General features: G+C 38.8%; 1 protein-coding gene across 2 annotated transcripts in view; it reads right to left on the bottom strand.

The window, feature by feature from the left end:
- Positions 1–20,435, bottom strand: part of DNAJC13 (DnaJ heat shock protein family (Hsp40) member C13) — a 350,519-nt gene that overhangs the window by 173,746 nt on the left and 156,338 nt on the right. For both annotated transcript variants that reach the window (XR_014225354.1, XM_082259499.1), the window contains exons 9-13: positions 19,193–19,284; positions 18,347–18,513; positions 15,143–15,222; positions 6,706–6,875; positions 408–507 (exon numbers count right to left, since the gene is read on the bottom strand). Coding sequence is in view for 1 of the 2 variants with exons in the window: in XM_082259499.1 (XP_082115625.1) it covers positions 408–507; positions 6,706–6,875; positions 15,143–15,222; positions 18,347–18,513; positions 19,193–19,284 (609 nt within the window). In the remaining variant the exon portion in view is untranslated. The remainder of the gene's footprint in view (positions 1–407; positions 508–6,705; positions 6,876–15,142; positions 15,223–18,346; positions 18,514–19,192; positions 19,285–20,435) is intronic.

The following is a 20,435-nucleotide window of genomic DNA, read 5'->3' as shown; positions in this document are numbered from 1 at the left end:
ACTTTTGTCAATTTATACAGAAACTGGTGACCAATATGAATTATTCAGCTTATAAGTAGATGAAGCTAGGCTGTCAATCACAGCCTCATGTTAAAGGCAGCTCAACCTCTCTTTGACAGTCCTGTGTCACTGCTCTCTGCACACTTTAGCAACAGGAAAAAGTAGAAAGAAAATAAGTGCTTAGCTGTTGGTGTTTGAAAACTAGAGTGCATAAGAAAAATAAATGTAAACTCAGGCTGTTTTATTTTTCATTCTTAAACCAGCAATTGAGAAAAACAAAATAAAATAAGGAATCCTATACGCTTCTATAGGAAACCTCTTTATATCTCTTTGCTTCTTTTATTTACCATCTCTAGTATATTCTTTCAGTCCAAGATATATGGCAACAAAGGATGGGCTAAACTTACACACATAAGTGCACAGAGCATGTCAATAGCAGCATGGGTAACACCATCATTGTTCCTCTTCAGTGCCTTCACAACTTTTACTCCAAGACGCTCCCGAAACCTTTACATTAAAGACATGATAAAACAATATTGCACAAATACAAAGCAATAAATGTAGCCAAAACAGTACTTAGGGGCATATTTATAAAGCAGTAAATGTAGCTTTCACAAACAAATATTCACTGGTGGTGAATCAATTAACCTTCTTTGCACTTAGAAGATTCAGTTGCAGAGAATATTTGGTGAATGTCAGATTTACTTCTTTCATAGTAACAACAAACAAAACAAGGAGAATACCAATTTTGAACCTATTCAGCAGGAAGAAGAACCATCTATAAAGGAAAATCACCTGACAGTTGCAGACTACACCAAAGCAAAGATATAAAACACATATTTTTCAGCATTAGTAAGTTGAAATCCTAACTAGAAGACCCACTTCTGTCTGGCAGCTTTATTTTAGGTGGACATTGATGAAAACAGCTTCTGTGTAAAATTATATGTTCCTGCTTACAAAAACGATTTAAAGTTATTAAAAAATCCCTAACATAAGCTGTATAGTAGTGCTCATAAGTTTACATACTCCTGGCAGACATTTTAAAGTGTTGACCATTTTTAAGAACAATTAATTGATGAGACCAAACACATTTCTGACAATTTTTTTTTTGTTTTAATTATTATTATTATACATAATATTAAACTATTAAGGACCTCAGAAAAGCACAATCCATTAACAAATCATAGCATTAAAGAAAATAACAAAATTAACCTGTATAACATTTTTCATATTCTTAAGTTTTTTTTAAATATTCTGCCCCATTCTGATAAATTATCCTTTTGTGAATAAGACCACCTAATTACTCAAGTGGTAAAGATACCCATACTTTTTAGCAGAAAGCCTCCAGGTCCTGTAAAGAATTTGGTTGTCCAACAAACTGCATGTTTATCAACCCTCCAAAGTAGCTCAGTGATGTTGGGGTCAGGAGAGAGTAATGCCCAGAAACGTTACTTCTTTTATGCTGCAGACATCAAAGGGTTAACTTGGCATTAAGTTTCAGATCAATCTCATATGTTGGAAAGTCCAGAAACACCCATGCCGAGCTTCCAGACTAATGATTGCAAATTATCCTCCAATAAGTTTCTGATAATATGCTGCGTTGATATTTCCATCAATTTTGTCTAAATCCACCTTCATGCTTCACTGTAGGGTTGTGTGCATTTCTTCATACTTCAGCCTTACTAAACTATTCTCCAAACATTTTGTTTATGGTTGTGACTATAAAGCTAATTTTAGGTCTACCACTACAAAATTATTTTATTCTAGGACTTTTTAGGCTTCTCTGGGTGCTGTTTGGTGTATTGCAATTAGGCTATATGTGGTGTTGATGCAGAACAGACAGGCTACCACTTAAACTATGATATCAAACACAACTGTACATACTGCCTAGGAGTTGGAGTTGGAAGATTCCCTCTTAAATAGTTATATTCTCTTATTTTTCTTTTATAGTCTTTTAGATCCTAAATTTACACTAAATTTACAAGAGCATGAATGTGAATGCCAGTTGTCTATAACATTTCTCATTCATACACAGGTTGTGGAAAAGTGAGTCACATTCTTGCTCTTTAATGTTAAAGATATTTTCTAGTTTCTTCAACTTCCAATGAGTGTCAGGAAAATACCCCAGAATTTATATCCACACAAGTAGCATAGACACCTTAATCTATCTATCCATGGAAGAAGACAAAGGGCGCCAGGTCACAATATAGTATGAGAAATATGAAAATTTATTGTAGTGACTTACATGTACAAACGATCCAAAATACAGCCGGTAAACCATGAACAACGGTACTCACAATGGGACACATCCGGGATGATCAGATCCGGGGACCTGCTGAACAATCCTATGCTGTGTGGCAGTGTCTATGATACAGGTGCCGGTTGCTGTCTGATGAAGGAGGAGGACCTCTGAAACGACGTTGTGGCCCGCCCTCCACACTTTATCCAGCTCTCTGGTTCCTGTCAGACCCCGTGGAGGAACTGACAGGTCGCTGACATCACTTCCGGTTCCGGGTCACTGCTTTCATCGACCCTGCTGTACACAAACATCTGCAAGGCTGCCCATCCAGGGAGCCTGTGCCACCTACAGCAGCAACCGGCACCTGTATCATAGACCCTGCCACACAGCACAGGATCGTTCAGCAGGTCCCCGGATCTGATCATCCCGGATGTGTCCCATTGCGAGTACCCTTGTTCATGGTTTACCGGCTGTAATTTGGATCGTTTGTACATGTAAGTCACTACAATAAATTGTCATATTTCTCATACTATATTGTGACCTTTGTCTTCTTCCTTTTTTGCTATATGCCTGGAGGGTCCCTCACCTCCCGAGGAGCTGCCTGCACTCTATATGCCACATACACCTTGATTTGGACTCCATGACCATCCACTACAAGGAATCATCTACACTGTGATTTTTTCTGGACTGTGGAAGGATTTCGTTCATAGATGAGGTTTTTGCACTCCCATCTTTGACTTGTTTGTTATATATACACATCCCCCCCCCCTCTTTCTTTAGAATTTTTTGCCTTACTATTTTTTATGTTTATATATGCTTGTGTGTTTTTTGCACATATGGTCTATGCATTTACCTTCCATTGTGAGTCAGTGAGCACTGACTTAGGTCAGTTTTTTGTTTATATCTATCCATGGAGTGGATGGATGGAAAGTGTGAAAACTGTAGAATCACCCTGCTCTAGTTACATTATTTAATCTTTGGTGTCAGGAAGTTTGCATAGATGTTAATTCTTCAATATACATGGCTAATGCCGGCCACAGTCAGAGTGAGTTTCTTTCCTGCAATGCATGTAATTAGCTTGATTCACCCATCAACACAGACCGTGTTAACAGGGTAATCCCTCCCTCCGTGCCATTGTGATCTCCAGGCTGGGAGAAGACTGATTATTGCTAGCAGGTATAACAGCCACTTACAATAATCACATGTAGGCTGGCTGGTTGTACCCAAACTGATCGATCTATCAACTTGAATACATTCAGCCTGCCCATACATGGTTCAATTTTCGGCTGGTTCCTGCTGAAAATTGACAACATTCCCATGGTAGAGATATCATTAGCTGTTGTTGTGATCTAATAACCTGCTGTTACTACCAGCATGCCACTGTTTCCTGACTTGCTATTACACGGTTTTATGAATAGTCAGCTATTGGATAATGTGACACAGTTTTCCAATATACAGTAGCAATAAAAACTTGGAATTAACTGACTATCTGCAGTAATTTGCCATAAAATGTGCTATAATCCACGTTTAAGTCACAACAATAGACCAACACAATGTGCTTAAAGCAGTAGTAAAGACTAGATTTTAAAAAAATGATCCCCCGTGCAGGCTTAGATCATAATGTACTAGTATTCACTGCATTCCAGTACATTATGACAGACTTACCGGCAGATAGAAACCTTAAGCTCTGCGCTGACACGGATATCCCTGGTCTCCGGAGGTTTCCACCTCCGCCCAGTCTTACTTCCGGGTTCCCAATCTTTAGCTGCTCGAATAGCTGTGCTGCAGGTAACGTCACTCTCGCACATGCGCGCGAGAGTCACATAGCCGGGGCATGCAGATTGGGCCGTAAATGTGATCGCGCACGTGCGGCTCAGACCACATTACCCACTGACAGGCAGGGGGGCATTTATGACAGAAAAGACCACTAGGATCTCTTCTGTTCTAAAAACACTGCCTGTCAGCGGATTTTCAATTCCAAGAGTTTACTACCACTTTAACCTTCCTAGCGGTATTCCCGAGTGTGGCTCGGGGTTAAATTTCAGTACCAAAAGCGGTAACCCCGAGCCACACTCGGGGTACCGCTAGGAAGATCGCTGGATCCTGGAAGAGAGGGTACTCAACCTTGTCCCCGGGATCCAGCGATGAATCCCGGCGGTGTGCGGCGGCGGATCTTCCTCCCGATGCTCTGTGTGCCCCGGCTTCCGTCTCCTGCGACGTGATGCTCGCAGGGGGGTGAAATCGGCGGCAAATTCAAACAGTAAAATACACAAACACACTGATACATTGCAAAATAAAATAAATTCATATTAGTTTGCCCCCCCAGTGCCCGTTCCTGCAGTTTTACTATATATATATATATATATATATATATATATATATATATATATATATATATATATAAACACACACACAAACACGTGTATATATACAGTATATACATACACATACATACTTTAACTTATTTATAGTTATTATATTATAATTTATGATTTTGTGTTTCAAACTTTATCATACCGAGATGTTATAAAGAACGCACAGTAAAAAAAAAATCATATGTAAATAGTTGGTTTGGGCTGCTCATTCTTAAGAATTACATGCAAAATAATGGTACCGCTTTCAGCACCTAAAATCGGAAAGAATCATACCGCCCGGGAGGTTAAGCTAAAAAACACACAAACCATTCTAATTTCTCATGTCTTTATTGACTATAAAAAAAAGAACTGTAAAAATTGACACCTGCTTAAGGCTACAAAATCACTTATCGAAAATATAAAAAAAAAAGTTATTTATTGTACCCAGAATACATTATAATCTCTAAGCAAGCACTGATACCCCATCGACCTTCCATCCCTCATCTTCCCACCTCTCCGCAATTTCCCACCAACCACTCTAAACTGAAATAACCATGTGGTCCGTCACCTGCAAAAAGCCCCCCCCCTGAGGGAAAGGAAAAGGGCAGAAACCATGTAAATTACGGATTAAATATGGTAGCTATAAGCAGGAAAAAATCTGCCTCAAATATAAAAAACCAAGGGGCAATCAACATGTATGTGCACACTGACAAAGTGTGTGTGTGTGTGTGTGTGTGTGTGTGTGTGTGTGTGTGTGTGTGTGTGTGTGTGTGTGTATATATATATATATATATATATATATATATATATGCACTCTGCATAGAAACAATGTATTGTGTTATACTGTGGTGCTTATAGTGAGCAAATACAAACTGATAAAAGCTCACTACATCTATACAGATGTGCATATAACACCAGCCTCGAAGTATGTCATAAGTGATGAAACATATTGGGCGGAGCTATGTGCCGTGACATCACGTTCCCAGATGTGTCCCCAGAAGTTTGTTTTCCAGACAATTTGTATTACCGACAGTGCGGTTTTATTCCTTACACTTGTGGGTGCATACTCTTTACTGTTTATTCAGTTTAACACTATGTGGGGCACTTGTTTTCCTTCCTTTTTTTCTTTTTTTAACATGTATATGCCCATTTGTGTGATCACTGGGGGTGGGGTCTTAAAGGGAATATTGGCCATAATCATACAGTGTGTTCTATGACATCTCTATAATATGAGAATGATGATCAAATCACACATTTTATGGCTAATTACTGCAGAAAGCCAGTTCATTCCAAGGGGTTCACATACTTTTTCCGACACTATATACTTACATCAATATTGCCTCTGTAAAGTTGTATTTTTGTTTTTGGGTTTAATATTTAAGAATGGGCGCACATTTGCTAATCTTTATCAGAAGTGAAATCATTTAAGAATTCAGAACTCCTGACAGATTTTCAGCCACACAAAAGTGAAATATAGTCAAGGATTGCATATGAATTGCATATGAAGAGGTAAAGTCTGACTCTCGACTCCGTTTTGGGGGTCCAAGAGCGCCACCTTCATCAGGGCTTGATTGACAACAATGTGAATAAACTAGAAGTGAACCCTTTAGTGATCTTTTTCTAGTGTTATTGCAAGCACAGGCCTTAGCAGCAGGTTTGGCAGCAAAATACAGGGGTCTATTTTCCAACAGGAACAAAAACTTGACAGAGAGCCTTACCCTTCCTCACTCTATACAAAACTAAAAAAAATAAATAAAAGTTATGCCTTCACATACACTTTAATCCACAGGAAAAAAAGGACACTTGTGACCATCAAGAGTAACCTTGAAAACTCAGGATCCATCTACAGATCCATTATTTATAGCAACTACATCAATATCTGCAGTGCCAAGTTTTTCTGTATGCTGGTGTGACACAGAAAACACTGACTCCCAAACAAACACAGCCAGGATTTGTACATTAAGGGGAAGACTCTGTAGTATGAGCTGACTCATGCTCTGAAGAACAACATATTAAATATTAACACATCCTACGCCATTAAGTGAGGCTTCTGGCAGTAGGTAAGGCAGCAGAAGACGGATTTTTATCATGACAAGCTGATTATCTACTTACTTTGGTAGCTGAGTAAAGGCCAGGAATCCAGCTTTTGAAGCCACTAATCGTCTGACTGCCTGAAACTGGCTTTCCAGCTCTGCATTCGATGCTGCTTGTTCTCCTTCTTGGGAGAGTAAGGATGTTATGGCATTATTTATCAACTTCTCTTTGTTCTCAGAGAAAAGACCCTGTTAAAGTAGATTCAGCAAACACATCCTTTATGTAATGTCTTTAACTATCTTATAGGCACAGGATGAAAAAAAGTACAAAATAATGCAATAGGTAATAGTACCTCAGCTACAATAAGATGATACAATTTACTATTTTGTGACGATCATATTTCATAGACAAATTGGAAGATCTACTTGTTCTCTATAACTTGGCTTTAGGACCAGCTTCTGAGTTAATGCAATGTTACATTTCCAAAAGTAGTATGGAAATGTTTTCTTTTCAGTCATTTACTTCAATGCTCCTATGCCGTAATTAAATTAATCAGTTACATGGCTTGCAAATATCATGCACTGTATAACCATCTACAGATATTTGACTTTTTTGGCACACGTTTCTATTGAGGTTGCTTTCTCCACTAGCACCCCCATAGCTCTAATGTTAAAGACATCCAAACCTGTCAATGACTTTTACGTGAAACGCCACTTTCTCATTGTGTTTCTCATTACATTTTTTGTATGCAAAAAGCTATGAGTCTGAGCATCTACAGTCTGATTTGCATTAAAAATGTAACAGTAGTTGAAGTTTGACATTGTGTTTACTTGTACAGCATCTAAAAACAGATTCCCACTTTACACTTCGAAAGTGACAGTTTTCTGTAACAGATTTAGCAAAACTGCTGCTTGTTGCAATTAGGCTACAAACAAAAGGTTTTATTTTGTTCTATGGGTTCCCAAAATATGGCACTAAAGATGTGATTTAGTATGCATCACTAAACAGGGGTACAGAAATGTAGTATAGAGTACAGGGAAGAGTCATACTAAGTTCATCTTTTACACCATGTTACATGATACACCCTTATTTAGAGTATTATATGTCACATGGTGCAGATTGCACCCCCCTTTTCTTGTGACAGTGTGAAGGGGCAGTTCTCCCCTGCAGCCATTGTCAGTTTTAAATTATATGCAGCTGTGCACAGCCACATCACTCATTCACAGACTAATCAGTGCATTTGTACTCCATTGACACTTCCTCTGGTTTTGAAACTGAAAGCCCATAAAGATTTAAGGGAAGAGAGATGTTTGCAGGAGTTACATAGTTAGTGAGGTTGAAAAAAAGACATCAATCCATCCAGTTCAACCCATAATGTGTGTGTGTGTTTACTGTTCACCGTACATTGTATACCCCTGTGTGTCTTGTATATCATTACATTGCACCTGCAATCACTAAATCAAGCCACTAAAAAATGGTGCACTACTGAGAAGTTACTAGCTGTTAAAGATCATAGAATGCCTACCTTAAGCAAGCAATGGATTCACTGGTTAAAGCATCCCGAATGCCGCTCCTGGTCTCAAGCCCAATTAGCCTGCTTTGATTTACTACCAAAGAGTATTCCCTTTACTTTACCTTTTATGTATTTTCTGTTAGTGTCACAAATAACATCTTGTAGAACTATGTACATGTCAGTCTAATATATGGTGGTCCGCGGATGTTTAGCTGTCGGAGGGTCTAACCCCTCCTCCCCAACTGGACACAGTGTGTACCCATTTGGGGTGTTCAGGGGGGTTGGGGGTGGCCCTATTAGAGAATGGCCATCAGCGACCCCATCTTATAAGTATTAATGCTATTCGTATATTAGGATTGCTTAATGCTGTAATGGCTTATCTACATGGCATGAAGTTAGATTACATAACTACACCTATCTGCTACTGGCCATAATATCAATGTTTTATGAGTTTGCCTCTGTTATTATTATGATTTCCTTCCTCTGTTATTATTATGATTTCCTTTCCCTGTTTGTTACTATTTGAAATAATCTTAATAAAAACTATTTAACAAGCAAAAATGGTGCACTACTTTGCAGGCTCCTGTATTTTTTTTTTTTTTGGCCTCAAACTTTTTTTTTTAATCAACCTTTAAATCCGTTGTACGGATTCTGAAAAGTTCAGTACTGCACATATTTTGCATTTACAGGTGCATCTCAAAAAAATTGAATATCATTAAAAAAGGTCATTTATTTCAGTAATCCAATTCAAAATGTTAAACTCATATTATATAGATTCATTACCCACAAAGTAATATATTTCAAACATTTCTCTCTTAATTTTAAAGATTATGGCTCCCAGCTAGCAAAAAACTCAAAATTCAGTATCTCAGAAAATTAGAATATTACATAAGACCAATAAAAAAAGGATTTTTAATACAGAAATGTTAGCGCACTGAAAAGTATTTCCATGTACAGCGTAGTATGCCCTCAATACTTGGTCGGGGCTGCTTTTGCATGAATTACTACATCAATGCGGCATGGCAGCGATCAGCCTGTGGCGCTGCCGAGGTGTTATGGAAGCCCAGGTTGCTTTGATAGTGGCCTTCAGCTCATCTACATTGTTGGGTCTGGTGTCTCATCTTCCTCTTGACAATACCCAACAGATTCTCTATGGGGTTTAGGTCAGGCAAGTTTGCTGGCCAATCAAGCACAGTAATACCATGATCATTAAACCAGGTATTGGTACTTTTGGCAGTGTGGGCAGGTGCTAAGTCCTGCTGGAAAATGAATTCAGCATCTCCATGAAGCTGGTCAGCAGTGGGAAGCATGAAGTCTTCTAGAATTTCCTGGTATAGAGCTGCGATGACTTTAAACTTGATAAAATACAGTGGACCAACACCAGCAGATGACATGGCTTCCCAAATCCTCACTGGAAACTTCACACTGAACCTCATGCAACTTGGATTCTGTGCCTCTTCACTCTTCCTCCAGACTCTGGGACCTTGATATCCAAATAAAATGCAAAGTTTACTTTCATCCGAAGAGAGAACTTTGGACCACTGAGCAACAGTCCAGTCCTTTTTCTCCTTAGCCCAGTTAAGACGCTTCTGATGTTGTCTCTGGTTCAGGAGTGGCTTGACACAAGGAATGCAAAGGTTGTATCCCATGTCCTGGATGAGTATGTTTTGGCTCTCGAAGCACTAACACTAGGTATAGTCCACTCCCTGTGAATGTCCCCCAAATTCTTGAATGGCCTTTGCTTCACAATCCAATCAAGGCTGTGGTTATCCCTGTTGCTTGTGCACCTTTTTCTACGACACTTTTTCATTCCACTCAACTTTTCATTAATATGCATTGATACAGCACGTATTTAGCAGTCAGCTTCTTTAGCAATGACCTTTTAGAACTTACCCTCCTCTTGGAGGGTGTCAATGACTGTCTCCTGGACCACTGTCAAGTCAGCAGTCTTCCCGATGATTGTGTAACCTACCAAACCAGACCGAGAGACCATTTAAAGGCTCAGGAAACCTTTACAGGTGTTTTGGTTTAATTAGCTGATTAGAGTGTGACACCATGAGTCTACAATATTGAACTTTGAATATTTAAATTTACTGAACTTTGGGTTTTCAATAGTTGTAAGCCATAATCATCAAAATTAAAAGAAAGAAATGTTTGAAATATATCATTCTGTGTGTAATCTATATAATATAGGAGTTTCACTTTTTGAATTGAATTACTAAAATAAATTAACCTTTTGATGATATTATCGTTTTTTTTAGATGAACCTGTAATATTTTTTTACTAGCAGTCTGTAAAGCATTAGACCGGTACCATGCAGGGCTCCTGCAGACTTGTCAGTGTATCTGTCTGCTCGTACCACGTACGGGTAGGCAGATACACACTGATAGGAAGAAAGAATGAACTACCAGAGCGCTCAACAGCGCCATGGTAGTTAATTAAAACTAGAAGCAGACAGCTGCAAAGGCTGTTGGCACTTGTAATTTGCCATTCATAGAACTCTGTAAATGAATGATGTGGCAGAGCCCTGCATGGCCGTGTCTTTTTTCAAATGGTGACAGCAAGCGGAGGGTTGAACATGTAACATGTTCCCAAAGGTGAACTTATCCTTTAAAGGGTAACTTCAGCATTAATACCATGTGGCAAACGGACTCAATGGAACACAAGGTAGTGATCACACTTCCTTCAGCTCGAACTGAAAGGCTGTAACTCAGTAAAGACACAGAGCTGGAGGAAGAGCCTGCAGGAGTCTAGCATTCCACCCACAGTCGCAATGCTTTGCAGGCATGTCTGCAAAATATACACACATTTATTTCTGCAGATATGTGGATTAGCCTTTAAACTAAACGCAGCATTGAAAGAAGCTCTAAAAGAATTCTTAAAGCATCAGAGAGTCCACTTTAATCAGTAAGGGGGATATTTATCCGCACTTCACTGGACACAGAAATGTTACTCTACATCGTGGCCTGTAATTTACATCCAATTCATAAAATGCAAGCTGTAGTGTGGATCCTTTGCTCAATTCTAAAGAGAGAATGTTTTTGATTGAAAAAGACTACAACTTCCTCTACGTCATTCATATTAATAGCGCTCAGCTTCTTCTCAAATCCTAAAAGCAAGCAGAGTGCAATGTGCATTTGTAAAGTACTTCATTTTGCTTTATAAACATGTGGTTTGGATTATTTTTAAAAATAGTATAGCCAAAGCTTATTTAGTAATAATTCTCACGTGGGTTACAGGCATGCACTTACTTTAGCATTCCTGTGACCCAGAATCAGCCAACAGCGGCAGTCTGCTGTCATCACAGAGATGCTCCAGTCTCTAGATGTATCCCAACAATAAATGGCAGCTGGGTCAGCCTCCCAGTGCGCTGCTGTAACCCTGAGCCAGCCACTGCTGACCCTTAGCAGCCAACACTCCAGAATGCTGGAGGGGTAGAGCACAGAGTGACTGCCAGTCCCTGCTCTGTGCTCAGAGCAAACCAGAGAACTGAACGATCAGCAGTCACTTGATCATTCAGTTCCCAGGCTTGGAGCCGGCGGGGGACAGCTGCAACATTAAAATGATGCAGCTGCCATGTAGGCAACTACTGTATGTATGGTTGTTCACACCAGTTCACAAATAGGATATTGGGGAACTTGAGAACGTGTAGAGAAGGGCAACCAAACGGATAAGAGGCATGGAGGAACTCAGCTATGAGGAAAGATTAGAGGAACCAAATGTATTCTCTCTTGATAAATACATAAATGGTCCATATACTGAACTTGGTGTTGAGATATTCACAGAGGACAAAGGGTCACTCTATGTCTAGAGGAAAAGAGATTTAATCCCCAAATACAGAAAGGCTTCTTCACAGTAAGAGCTGGTTCCGTCAAGCTTAGTATATTACTTTTAAAAAGGCCTGGATTCTTCCCTAGATACACATAATATAACTGGATACTAATTTATTGGTAAAGTTGATCCAGGAAGTACCCGATTGCCTCTTGAGGGATCAGGAAGAAATTTCCCCCCCCCCCCCCCCCCGCTGGAGCAAATTGGATTATGCTTTATTGGGCTTTATTGGGGTTTGCACGATTAATCGTTAAAAAAAAAAAAAAAAAAATGTATTCAACCCCCCACCCAACCATCTTAAAACAGGAATTCCCTCGATTCATACAGAGCTGTTCTCTGCTCACTCACAGCTGTCAAAAAAAAAAAGCTTCCCGCAAATGTTTATCAACATTTCTAAGGCTGTGAGACAACTAAAAACACACTTCTTTACAATGTATAAATTTCCTTCTTTTAGATCAAAGCAATGAACTTCAGTCTGTAAAGGAGAGCAGTTGACCTTAGTCCCAGTTCACATTAGTGTGATGACAGACATCGCATGTGATTCGGAGCGCACTGCTCTGAAAATCATGCGATGTCTGTGCGCTTGTATGGCCGATTGTATGGTTGAAACCATACAGATTGTATGGCTGAATTCGCATCGCATTCGGACATAACTTGCACAGGACACTTTTTAGGGTCCGTAGCAGAATCAGATTGCATGGTGGTTCACACCTATGCGATCAGATTCATGTCCGAACTGACAGTTCGCACTGTGATCTGGGGGTGTCGTTAACTTTGCACTGACACCCCCAGCAATTTGCATATGGCAGTGTGAACTGCCTGCGATTTGAATGCCATGCGGGAACCAATAGTGGATTTGCAGGGTTCCCACATCACATATATGTGGACTGGCACTGAAAGACTAATGCTGGCCATACACTAGCTGGAAAATCGTTCGAAAATCTGTAATTTGGCCCGTTGGTTCATTTTTCGGCCAGTTAATGGGCACAAATAGAAAATCGGTTTTACCTTTTCAGAGCTGAAAAATCAAAGTAACAGTTTGGAAAATTCTGCTGAACAAACAATAAATTGAAAGGTTAATGTGTTTCCTGCCCAAACTGTTTGCACTAGGCATATGTGACAAAATGAACGAAAAACTGATTCATTTATGTCCATTGAACCATTTATCGATCAAAATTTGGTCATTACATGATAGCGCGATCGTCTGCTCTCATGGCTGAGTGTTCTTTTTCGAAAAAATTAGTTTGAACGATTTTTCGTATAGTGTATGGCCAGCATAAGCCTTTTTCTGACACTTGCTGCTTACAAGTAAAAATCAAAAATTTTTGCTAGAAAATTACTTAGAACCCCCAAACATTTTATTATATATATATTTTTTTTAGCACAGACCCTGGAGAATAAAATAGCGATCGTTGCATTATTTTATGTCACACTGTATTTGCGTAAATATTTTTGGAAAAAAATACACTTTCATGAATTAAAAAAAAACAAACAGTAAAGTTAGCCCAATTTTTTATACAATGTGAAAGATGTTACCCCGAGAATCGTGATCTTTATTCTAAGCAAATAAAATGTGATTCTCCTTTTATCCAGAACCGTGCAGCTCTAGAGTATAGGATTGTGTATTTAGGATTTTATTTTATTTTTTCTCTCCTTCTATTCACTGAACTGGATGGATTTTTTTCAACCAGACTAAGTATGTTTTTTTTCTCCACTTTCGCACTTCTCCTTTAACTCCTTTAAGCAACAGTATGGCTGTGGTAAGGCCACATTGCAGCTTTGTAAGGGGGGTACTTTTATCTTCTTTCTTTGAAGAGGATATCCTTTTTATAGAGAATCTCCAGCACTGTTTAAAACAGTGTATGCGTCCCCGCTCTCTCAACTACATCAGACAGTAGAACCAGTTTCTTTTACCTCGTGCCCAGGCTTTGGCTATATTCGCCAGGATAGATGTTTTATTTTAAATCGGTTTATTATTTTATCTTATAATAGTCTCCTACAAACTTTTTATTCTGAAAAAAAAAAAAAAAAAACTTAGGCGTGGAATACATTTTTCACATGAAATTGACATAACTTTGGGAAACGGTATTTTTTTTTTTTTTTATGAACCTTTATCTCAAGGATTCTCAGCAGAATGTATTCTAATAATTGTTTTTTAAAGGAGTGATAACCTGTGCAAAAATCTGTAATTAATAAAAAAAAAAAAAAAAAAAAAAGCATGGTAATCAAAGCAGCAAATTGCACTTTTTTTGTTTTTTTCCTTTCTGAAGGTATGAGAGCTCCTGCAATTGTACAGAGGTTATGTTGTGCTAGAGTTCTTCTCTAAAGTTGTATAATTTAGCACAAGTTTTTTTTGTCAATTGATATTCTACATTAACTTGTTTAAACCCCAATTCCAAATGTTATTTTCGGGTTGTATTGTCTTATTCCTTTCTTTTGACCCCCGCCTGTTTTAAGAATTCAGAGGTTAGCCTTTTCAGAATTTTGCAGTTAAATTGAATTTAAAGCCAATAACTTTTCTTTTAAAAGACAGATAGGGTTAAAAAAAATCTACAATTTTTGTCACTTCCTGGAGATGTGACAGGAAGTGAAAGGAAATCTCAACAAAGTACTGAATTCCACTTGTAGAAAACTGTCACCAGAGCAAATGTTGAAAGATTTGCCCTTTATTTTTGTTCCGGGGTCAACACAAAATTTTGAATTTTTAGTCCTGGTGAAATTGGGGACAGGAAAAATAGAAGAGTGAATCTCCCAAGTGCAAAAATAAGCACAATTAAATACCCGACAGAGGTTCTAACCCCCTCACTATTTTATAACAAAAACCAAAATAAAAAGTTTTCGCTTTAATTACCCTTTAAGTATTTTACAAAATATTTTTCTGCATTTAATCATGGGAATAAAATATGCAAGATGCAATATGCTAATAAAATAAATGTTACTAAATAGTTAAATGTATATAAAATACTATAGTTCCTTGTTCCAGTTCGGAAAGTTTAGGTCAGAACTCATACACCCCATACAGGAGTCATGCATATTAATTCCACCATGTGACAGGGATTACTTTGCCATGTCTCATTTTAAGTGTGGCACAAAAATAAATATGAAAGCAAAGAATTGAAAGGCAGAGAATTAATCAAGGATATATACTATGTATGCTGGGTATATACCTACATCTTGTGTTACAGCATGAAGAACTCCACTGTAAGAAATATTAGAGTTGAATCTAAAGACAGCATCTGCGAACACTCCATCTGTAACAAAAATGCAATAAAACATTTTTATTTTTTAAAAAATAGGCTGATAAAAAAGAATACATGCAAACATCCACGTATCTATTAAAGAGTAATCTAACAATTGCTAGCAGTAATGGAACTGATTTACTAAAAAAGTAGAAATTGCTGACTTCAAAAAATGAATGCTGAGCTGTAATCACTTCAATCAACTAACCATATGCTAGCAAAAATCCTATTTTTTCTTTTACACACAAATGGGTAATAAAACTGAAAACCGGTTTACCCTATTTACTAACATTTATCTGCAAAGTAAATAGCCTTTATTCTTTAACATCTTTTTTTAGCAATCGATTCAAAAAGAGCGGTGGAGCGCTGAACCAACAGTTAAATACCACCTTAACGTATATTTCTTGAAGGCAGTTCTCTGTCAACGGGGTATTACATCCAAGAGTTCCCAAAGTAAACAGTCCAAAATGACATACTGTCAATACAGTATGTAAAAAGATGTTTATTCATCATGACAACAGGTAACAAATTACAGGCAATACGCTATAAGGCGGCCGTCACTAAATGGCGGCCCGCGGTCCATTGACGGCCCGCACGATGCTTCCGCCCGGACCGTGAGGCCGCCTCCTGTTATCAGTCACTGGTTTGCTGGGACCGCGGGTGTCCCAGCAACCAGTGATGGGCTGTGTGTGCGCCACGCCCCCTACTTACTGCGGCTCCCGCCTCACTCCCAGCCGGTGTTCTGCCGGGCCGCGAGTAGGGGCGTGACGTCACGCGCGCGTCCCGCCCCCTGCTCCTGACTGCGGCTCCCATTCAGCCGGGCAGCGAGTTGGGGCGTGACATTATGTGCGCGCCCCGCCCCCTGCTGCTCGCGGCTCCTGGCTCGACTACTGGCTCCAGGTATGTGGAGCACAAGGGGAAAAAGCAATGTGGTCCCCAATTTCAAAGCTGCACTTAAAGCTGATGAGAGGTTTTTAAAGTGATGGGCATTATCTTGTAGTGCTCATTAGAGTGCCCCATGTTAGGGGGCACTCTAATGGGCATATTTTATGTTAAGAGCAACGCTGATGGACACGTATTGTTTTGCCCATCAGAGTAACCCCTAACATAAAATGTGCCCATCAGAGTGCCCCTTAACATAAAATGTGCCCATCAGAGTGCCCCCTAACATAAAATGTGCCCATCAGAGTGCCCCTTATTTTATGTTAAGGGTCACGCTGATGGACACATTTTATGTTAAGGGGCACTCTAATGGGCAAATTTTATGTTTAGAGCAACGCTGATGGGACACGTTTTGTTTTGCCCATCTTTCTGAGTCATAGCACAGACTTCAGATTCGGACCTCGGCCCAAAGAACATTTTGGCGACCGGACCTCCTTGAATTTTAATCCATTACCCCTGCTATAGGGGATCACAGCTCCCTCTTTATCAGTATTTAATGTAGACCTAAAGATAAAATATTTTTTTTCCATTTTGGATAGAGAGAAAAAGGGTTACAATTCCTGTAGGTTTCTTTGCAATTTGTGTCCCCACAGGGAACTTTTCACTTCACTCCTTGTTTCACCGCCAAAACAGGAAGTAAGAAGAACGTTTGTCAGCCAGAGGTCTGGGGAGCAAGGCACCACATCCCATAAACTAGAAAACACACATAGAACAAGGAAGTAAGAGGAAATCACTGCAAAGTGACGGAATCCCAGGGGTCAGCCAAGCTAGTGTGCCCATTGGTTGATTTCTCCCTTATTCCTGTCCTGGTGACAACCCAAAATGTGGCATTTTATTTCACTTTCACTGTGAAAAATAACAGTAAACAAGAAATAGAGAGAGTGACTCCCCCCTAATGGGGGCACAGACCGCAAAAAAAAAAAAAAAAAACTGAAAGGTATTCTAATCCTTCTCAAGCCTATCCAAAATTTTTAAAAAAAAGTTTTGCCTTTATGTTTTAAGTTCAGGCAAACATGAGTTATACTGGACAGCAATTGTATGAAATAGGGACTGGTGATTTAGAATCGCCTAAATCCCCGTTTTTTTACAATTGTTGTCCAGTATACCTAATTGATTGCCAGTTCCTTAAAGTGGTTATAAACCCTTACCTATACCCATTGAAGCGACAGGCTTCAGGTGATACACAGATGAAACAAATTCTCCTATTAGAAGCTGTACCGGTTGTCCTACAGCCCTCTCTTTTCCAGATCCATTCAAAGTACACAGATAAATGACTATTTCTCAGCAGTAAAAGGCAGAGGGCGGGGATCTGATGTCACGCAATGCACAGCTAGAATACAGAGCTTCACTGTAACCTAAGAGGTGAGAGGTGGGAATGGACACACCCCCTACACAGGAACCATAGGGAAACATGCACAGCTGAGGCGGTGAGTGACCTGCAGTGTGCTGGGGGGGGGGGGGGGAGAAGTAGTGAACGGGGATGTTGTGGAGTTAACATAGCCTATTATCAGTAACTCATGCAGACAGCACAGAAAAATGTCACTCTGTGCTTTGTATTGAAGCTGGTACACACTATAGAAGGACATGCTTTGTTCATTTTTCAGGTTAGAGGTTTAAAACCACTTTAAATGCTGATAAAAAGGGAGCTTTGGCTATATTCTGTGACCTATTATCAAGAGAAGATTTCTCTGTATTTTGTACAAACTGGTGGCACTCTTTCATCTTCTTTCACATACTGTTTAGCACCCATTAGCATAAATCATTAACTGATATAGTTTCCAGAATGCATAGTATACTCTTGAGTATAAGTTAATTCAGTCGATTGGACATAATTTGGAAAGGCACACGCCTTTCTATATATGGTCCCACAGTTAACAATGCATGGCAGAGCACAAACCAAGCCATTAAGTGCAAGGAATTGTCTGTAGACCTCCGAGACAGGATTATATAGAGGCACAGATCTGAGGAAGGGTACAGAAAAATTTCGACAGCATTAAAAGGTCCCCATGTTGTCATTATGGGGTATTGTTTGCAGAATTTTGAGGAAAATAATGAATTTAATCCATTTTGGAATAAGGCTATAAAATAAAATGTGGAAAAAGTGAAGCGCTGTGAATACATTCCGTATGCACTGTACCTACAACATTCACACTAAAGTATACACCATAAATAAATGTGTATTATCATAACTTACTTGGAGGAGTTGTAAGGAACCTCAAATGAAGGCTTTCTACTTCCTCATCCACAGGCACACTCAAAAGACCCCATCGTTGCCCCCTTTGAGTCGGGGTCATTTTGACACATATATCCCTATTTCCGGAAGCTCTGACTCCATCTAAAAGACTTGCCAATAAGGAATCTCTGGGAGAAAATATTACATATTTAATAAAACTGACAAAAATCAATATTTACTAATTAAAATAGAAATCCAAACATCTAAATAAAATTGTTGAAATGCGTGTATTTTCACAGTTTTCACTGTCAACGAAGTGTATTTTTGCCATGTTCTGGATTTGAACTGTTTATCTACCTACACACTGATCGACATTCAGCCAGTTGAACAGGGTCCAGCGGAATTCTGATTGGTGTGTCGCTGTCCCCATTCCATAGAAGTGGATTTATCGACTTCTCTCAAAGGGACATGAGACGTGTTGGAAACTTTTCTCAATAAGCTGCTGATCAGTGTAACAGTTGCGACTGCAGCTGTTAGAATACAATGTCCCATTTAGGACGGTGGGGGTTAGGGTTTACATGGGGTTCCTGCATCCACAGCAATAATGTGAATGGAGGAATCTGTTACAATTTTTTTGTTAAGTCAGCAGGCTTACCCAAAAAAAAAAAAAAAAACTATGTATAGCTTTAGGCTTTACTTAACTCACAAATAAATCTAAAATAGAAAACACAGAACTCCACAAATCTCTCTCTAATATATATATATATATATATATATATATATATATATATATATATATATATATATATATATATATATATATAGAAAACTGTGCATGAACATACCAGGTAAATTGTCAGGAATTACCTTTCAGTTGAAGAATATTTACGTATTTGTCCTTTAATAAATTCAATAGTAAAGAGTTGAGGATTTTGAGGGTCATAAACAAGTGCAAAAATCTAAGAAGAAGAAATGAAAAGATAAACAGGCCTTTGTAACAAAAATATTATCTGTGTAATCTTACGAACAGTATAGGAAAGTATTTTTGAAAATGCAATTGATCCTCCAGTGGTGATATTTTCCCAGCCTCATTCGAAGCCAAGCTGGACCTTACTACTGCAGGAGTGATTGAGAACGATACAGCAAGCAGGCAAAGGCTTGGTTAATGGAAATAAAAAATTCGATGTTGTCCAGGATAGCAGTGTAAATGAGAAAGTATGTCAGACTTTATTATAAGCAGTAGTCATCTTAACGACTCTGGTCTGCTTACAAGGAAAGGGTTTACAATCACTTTAGGTGTTATATCCCAAAGCATGTTATTAAGATCTGACCAAGACTTCAATGGTAAAAGCTGGCCATACATCATACAATCTGATTGCACCATTTATTTTAGATCTACCAACAGCTATGAAGAGCAAGAGCCTGCCTAGCTGACTGAATGTAACCTGAATAGATTGTTTAGGTTTGTCTTCATAATAAATGTTTTTTATTAGAGCTACACGATTCTGGATATTCACAATTTTTTGCTTAGAATAAAGAGCATTCGACTCTCACGATTCTTGGCATAACATCATCTTTCACATTATACAAAAAAATTGGGCTAACTTTATAGTTTTTTTCTTTTTTAAATAATTGAAGTGTATTTTTCCCAAAAATTTGAGCTTGAAAGACCGCTGCGCAAATACAGTGTGACATAAAATATTGCAACGACTGCCATTCTCTAGTGTCTCTGCTAAAAAAATATATATAATGTCTGGGGTTCCATGTCATTTTCTAGCAAAAAAATTGGATTTTTGACTTGCCGTAAAGTCAATTTCTCTGATGTTCATTGACGGACACAGCTCTTGATCTTCATAACCATTGGGACATCCCAAAGCAGTGTTAAACATGAGGGGTGGGAACAGCAAAAAAAATTCCCAAAGCTAAACAGTAGCCAACTAGGCAACAGGAGCTCATCTGAAAAAAAACAAGACACCCTCAAGAGCAGGGATCCTAAACGACGGCCCTCCAGCTGTTGCGGAACTACACATCCCATGAGGCATTGTAAAAGTCTGACATTCACAGACATGACTAGACATCATGGGAATTGTAGTTCCTGAACAACTGGAGG

Source organism: Pelophylax lessonae (genome assembly GCF_965119305.1).
Source record: "Pelophylax lessonae genome assembly, chromosome: 5".
In the NCBI taxonomy this organism is placed as follows: domain Eukaryota; kingdom Metazoa; phylum Chordata; class Amphibia; order Anura; family Ranidae; genus Pelophylax; species Pelophylax lessonae.
Note: the sequence above shows the minus strand (reverse complement) of the source record. Positions and strands in the feature narration are given on the sequence as shown.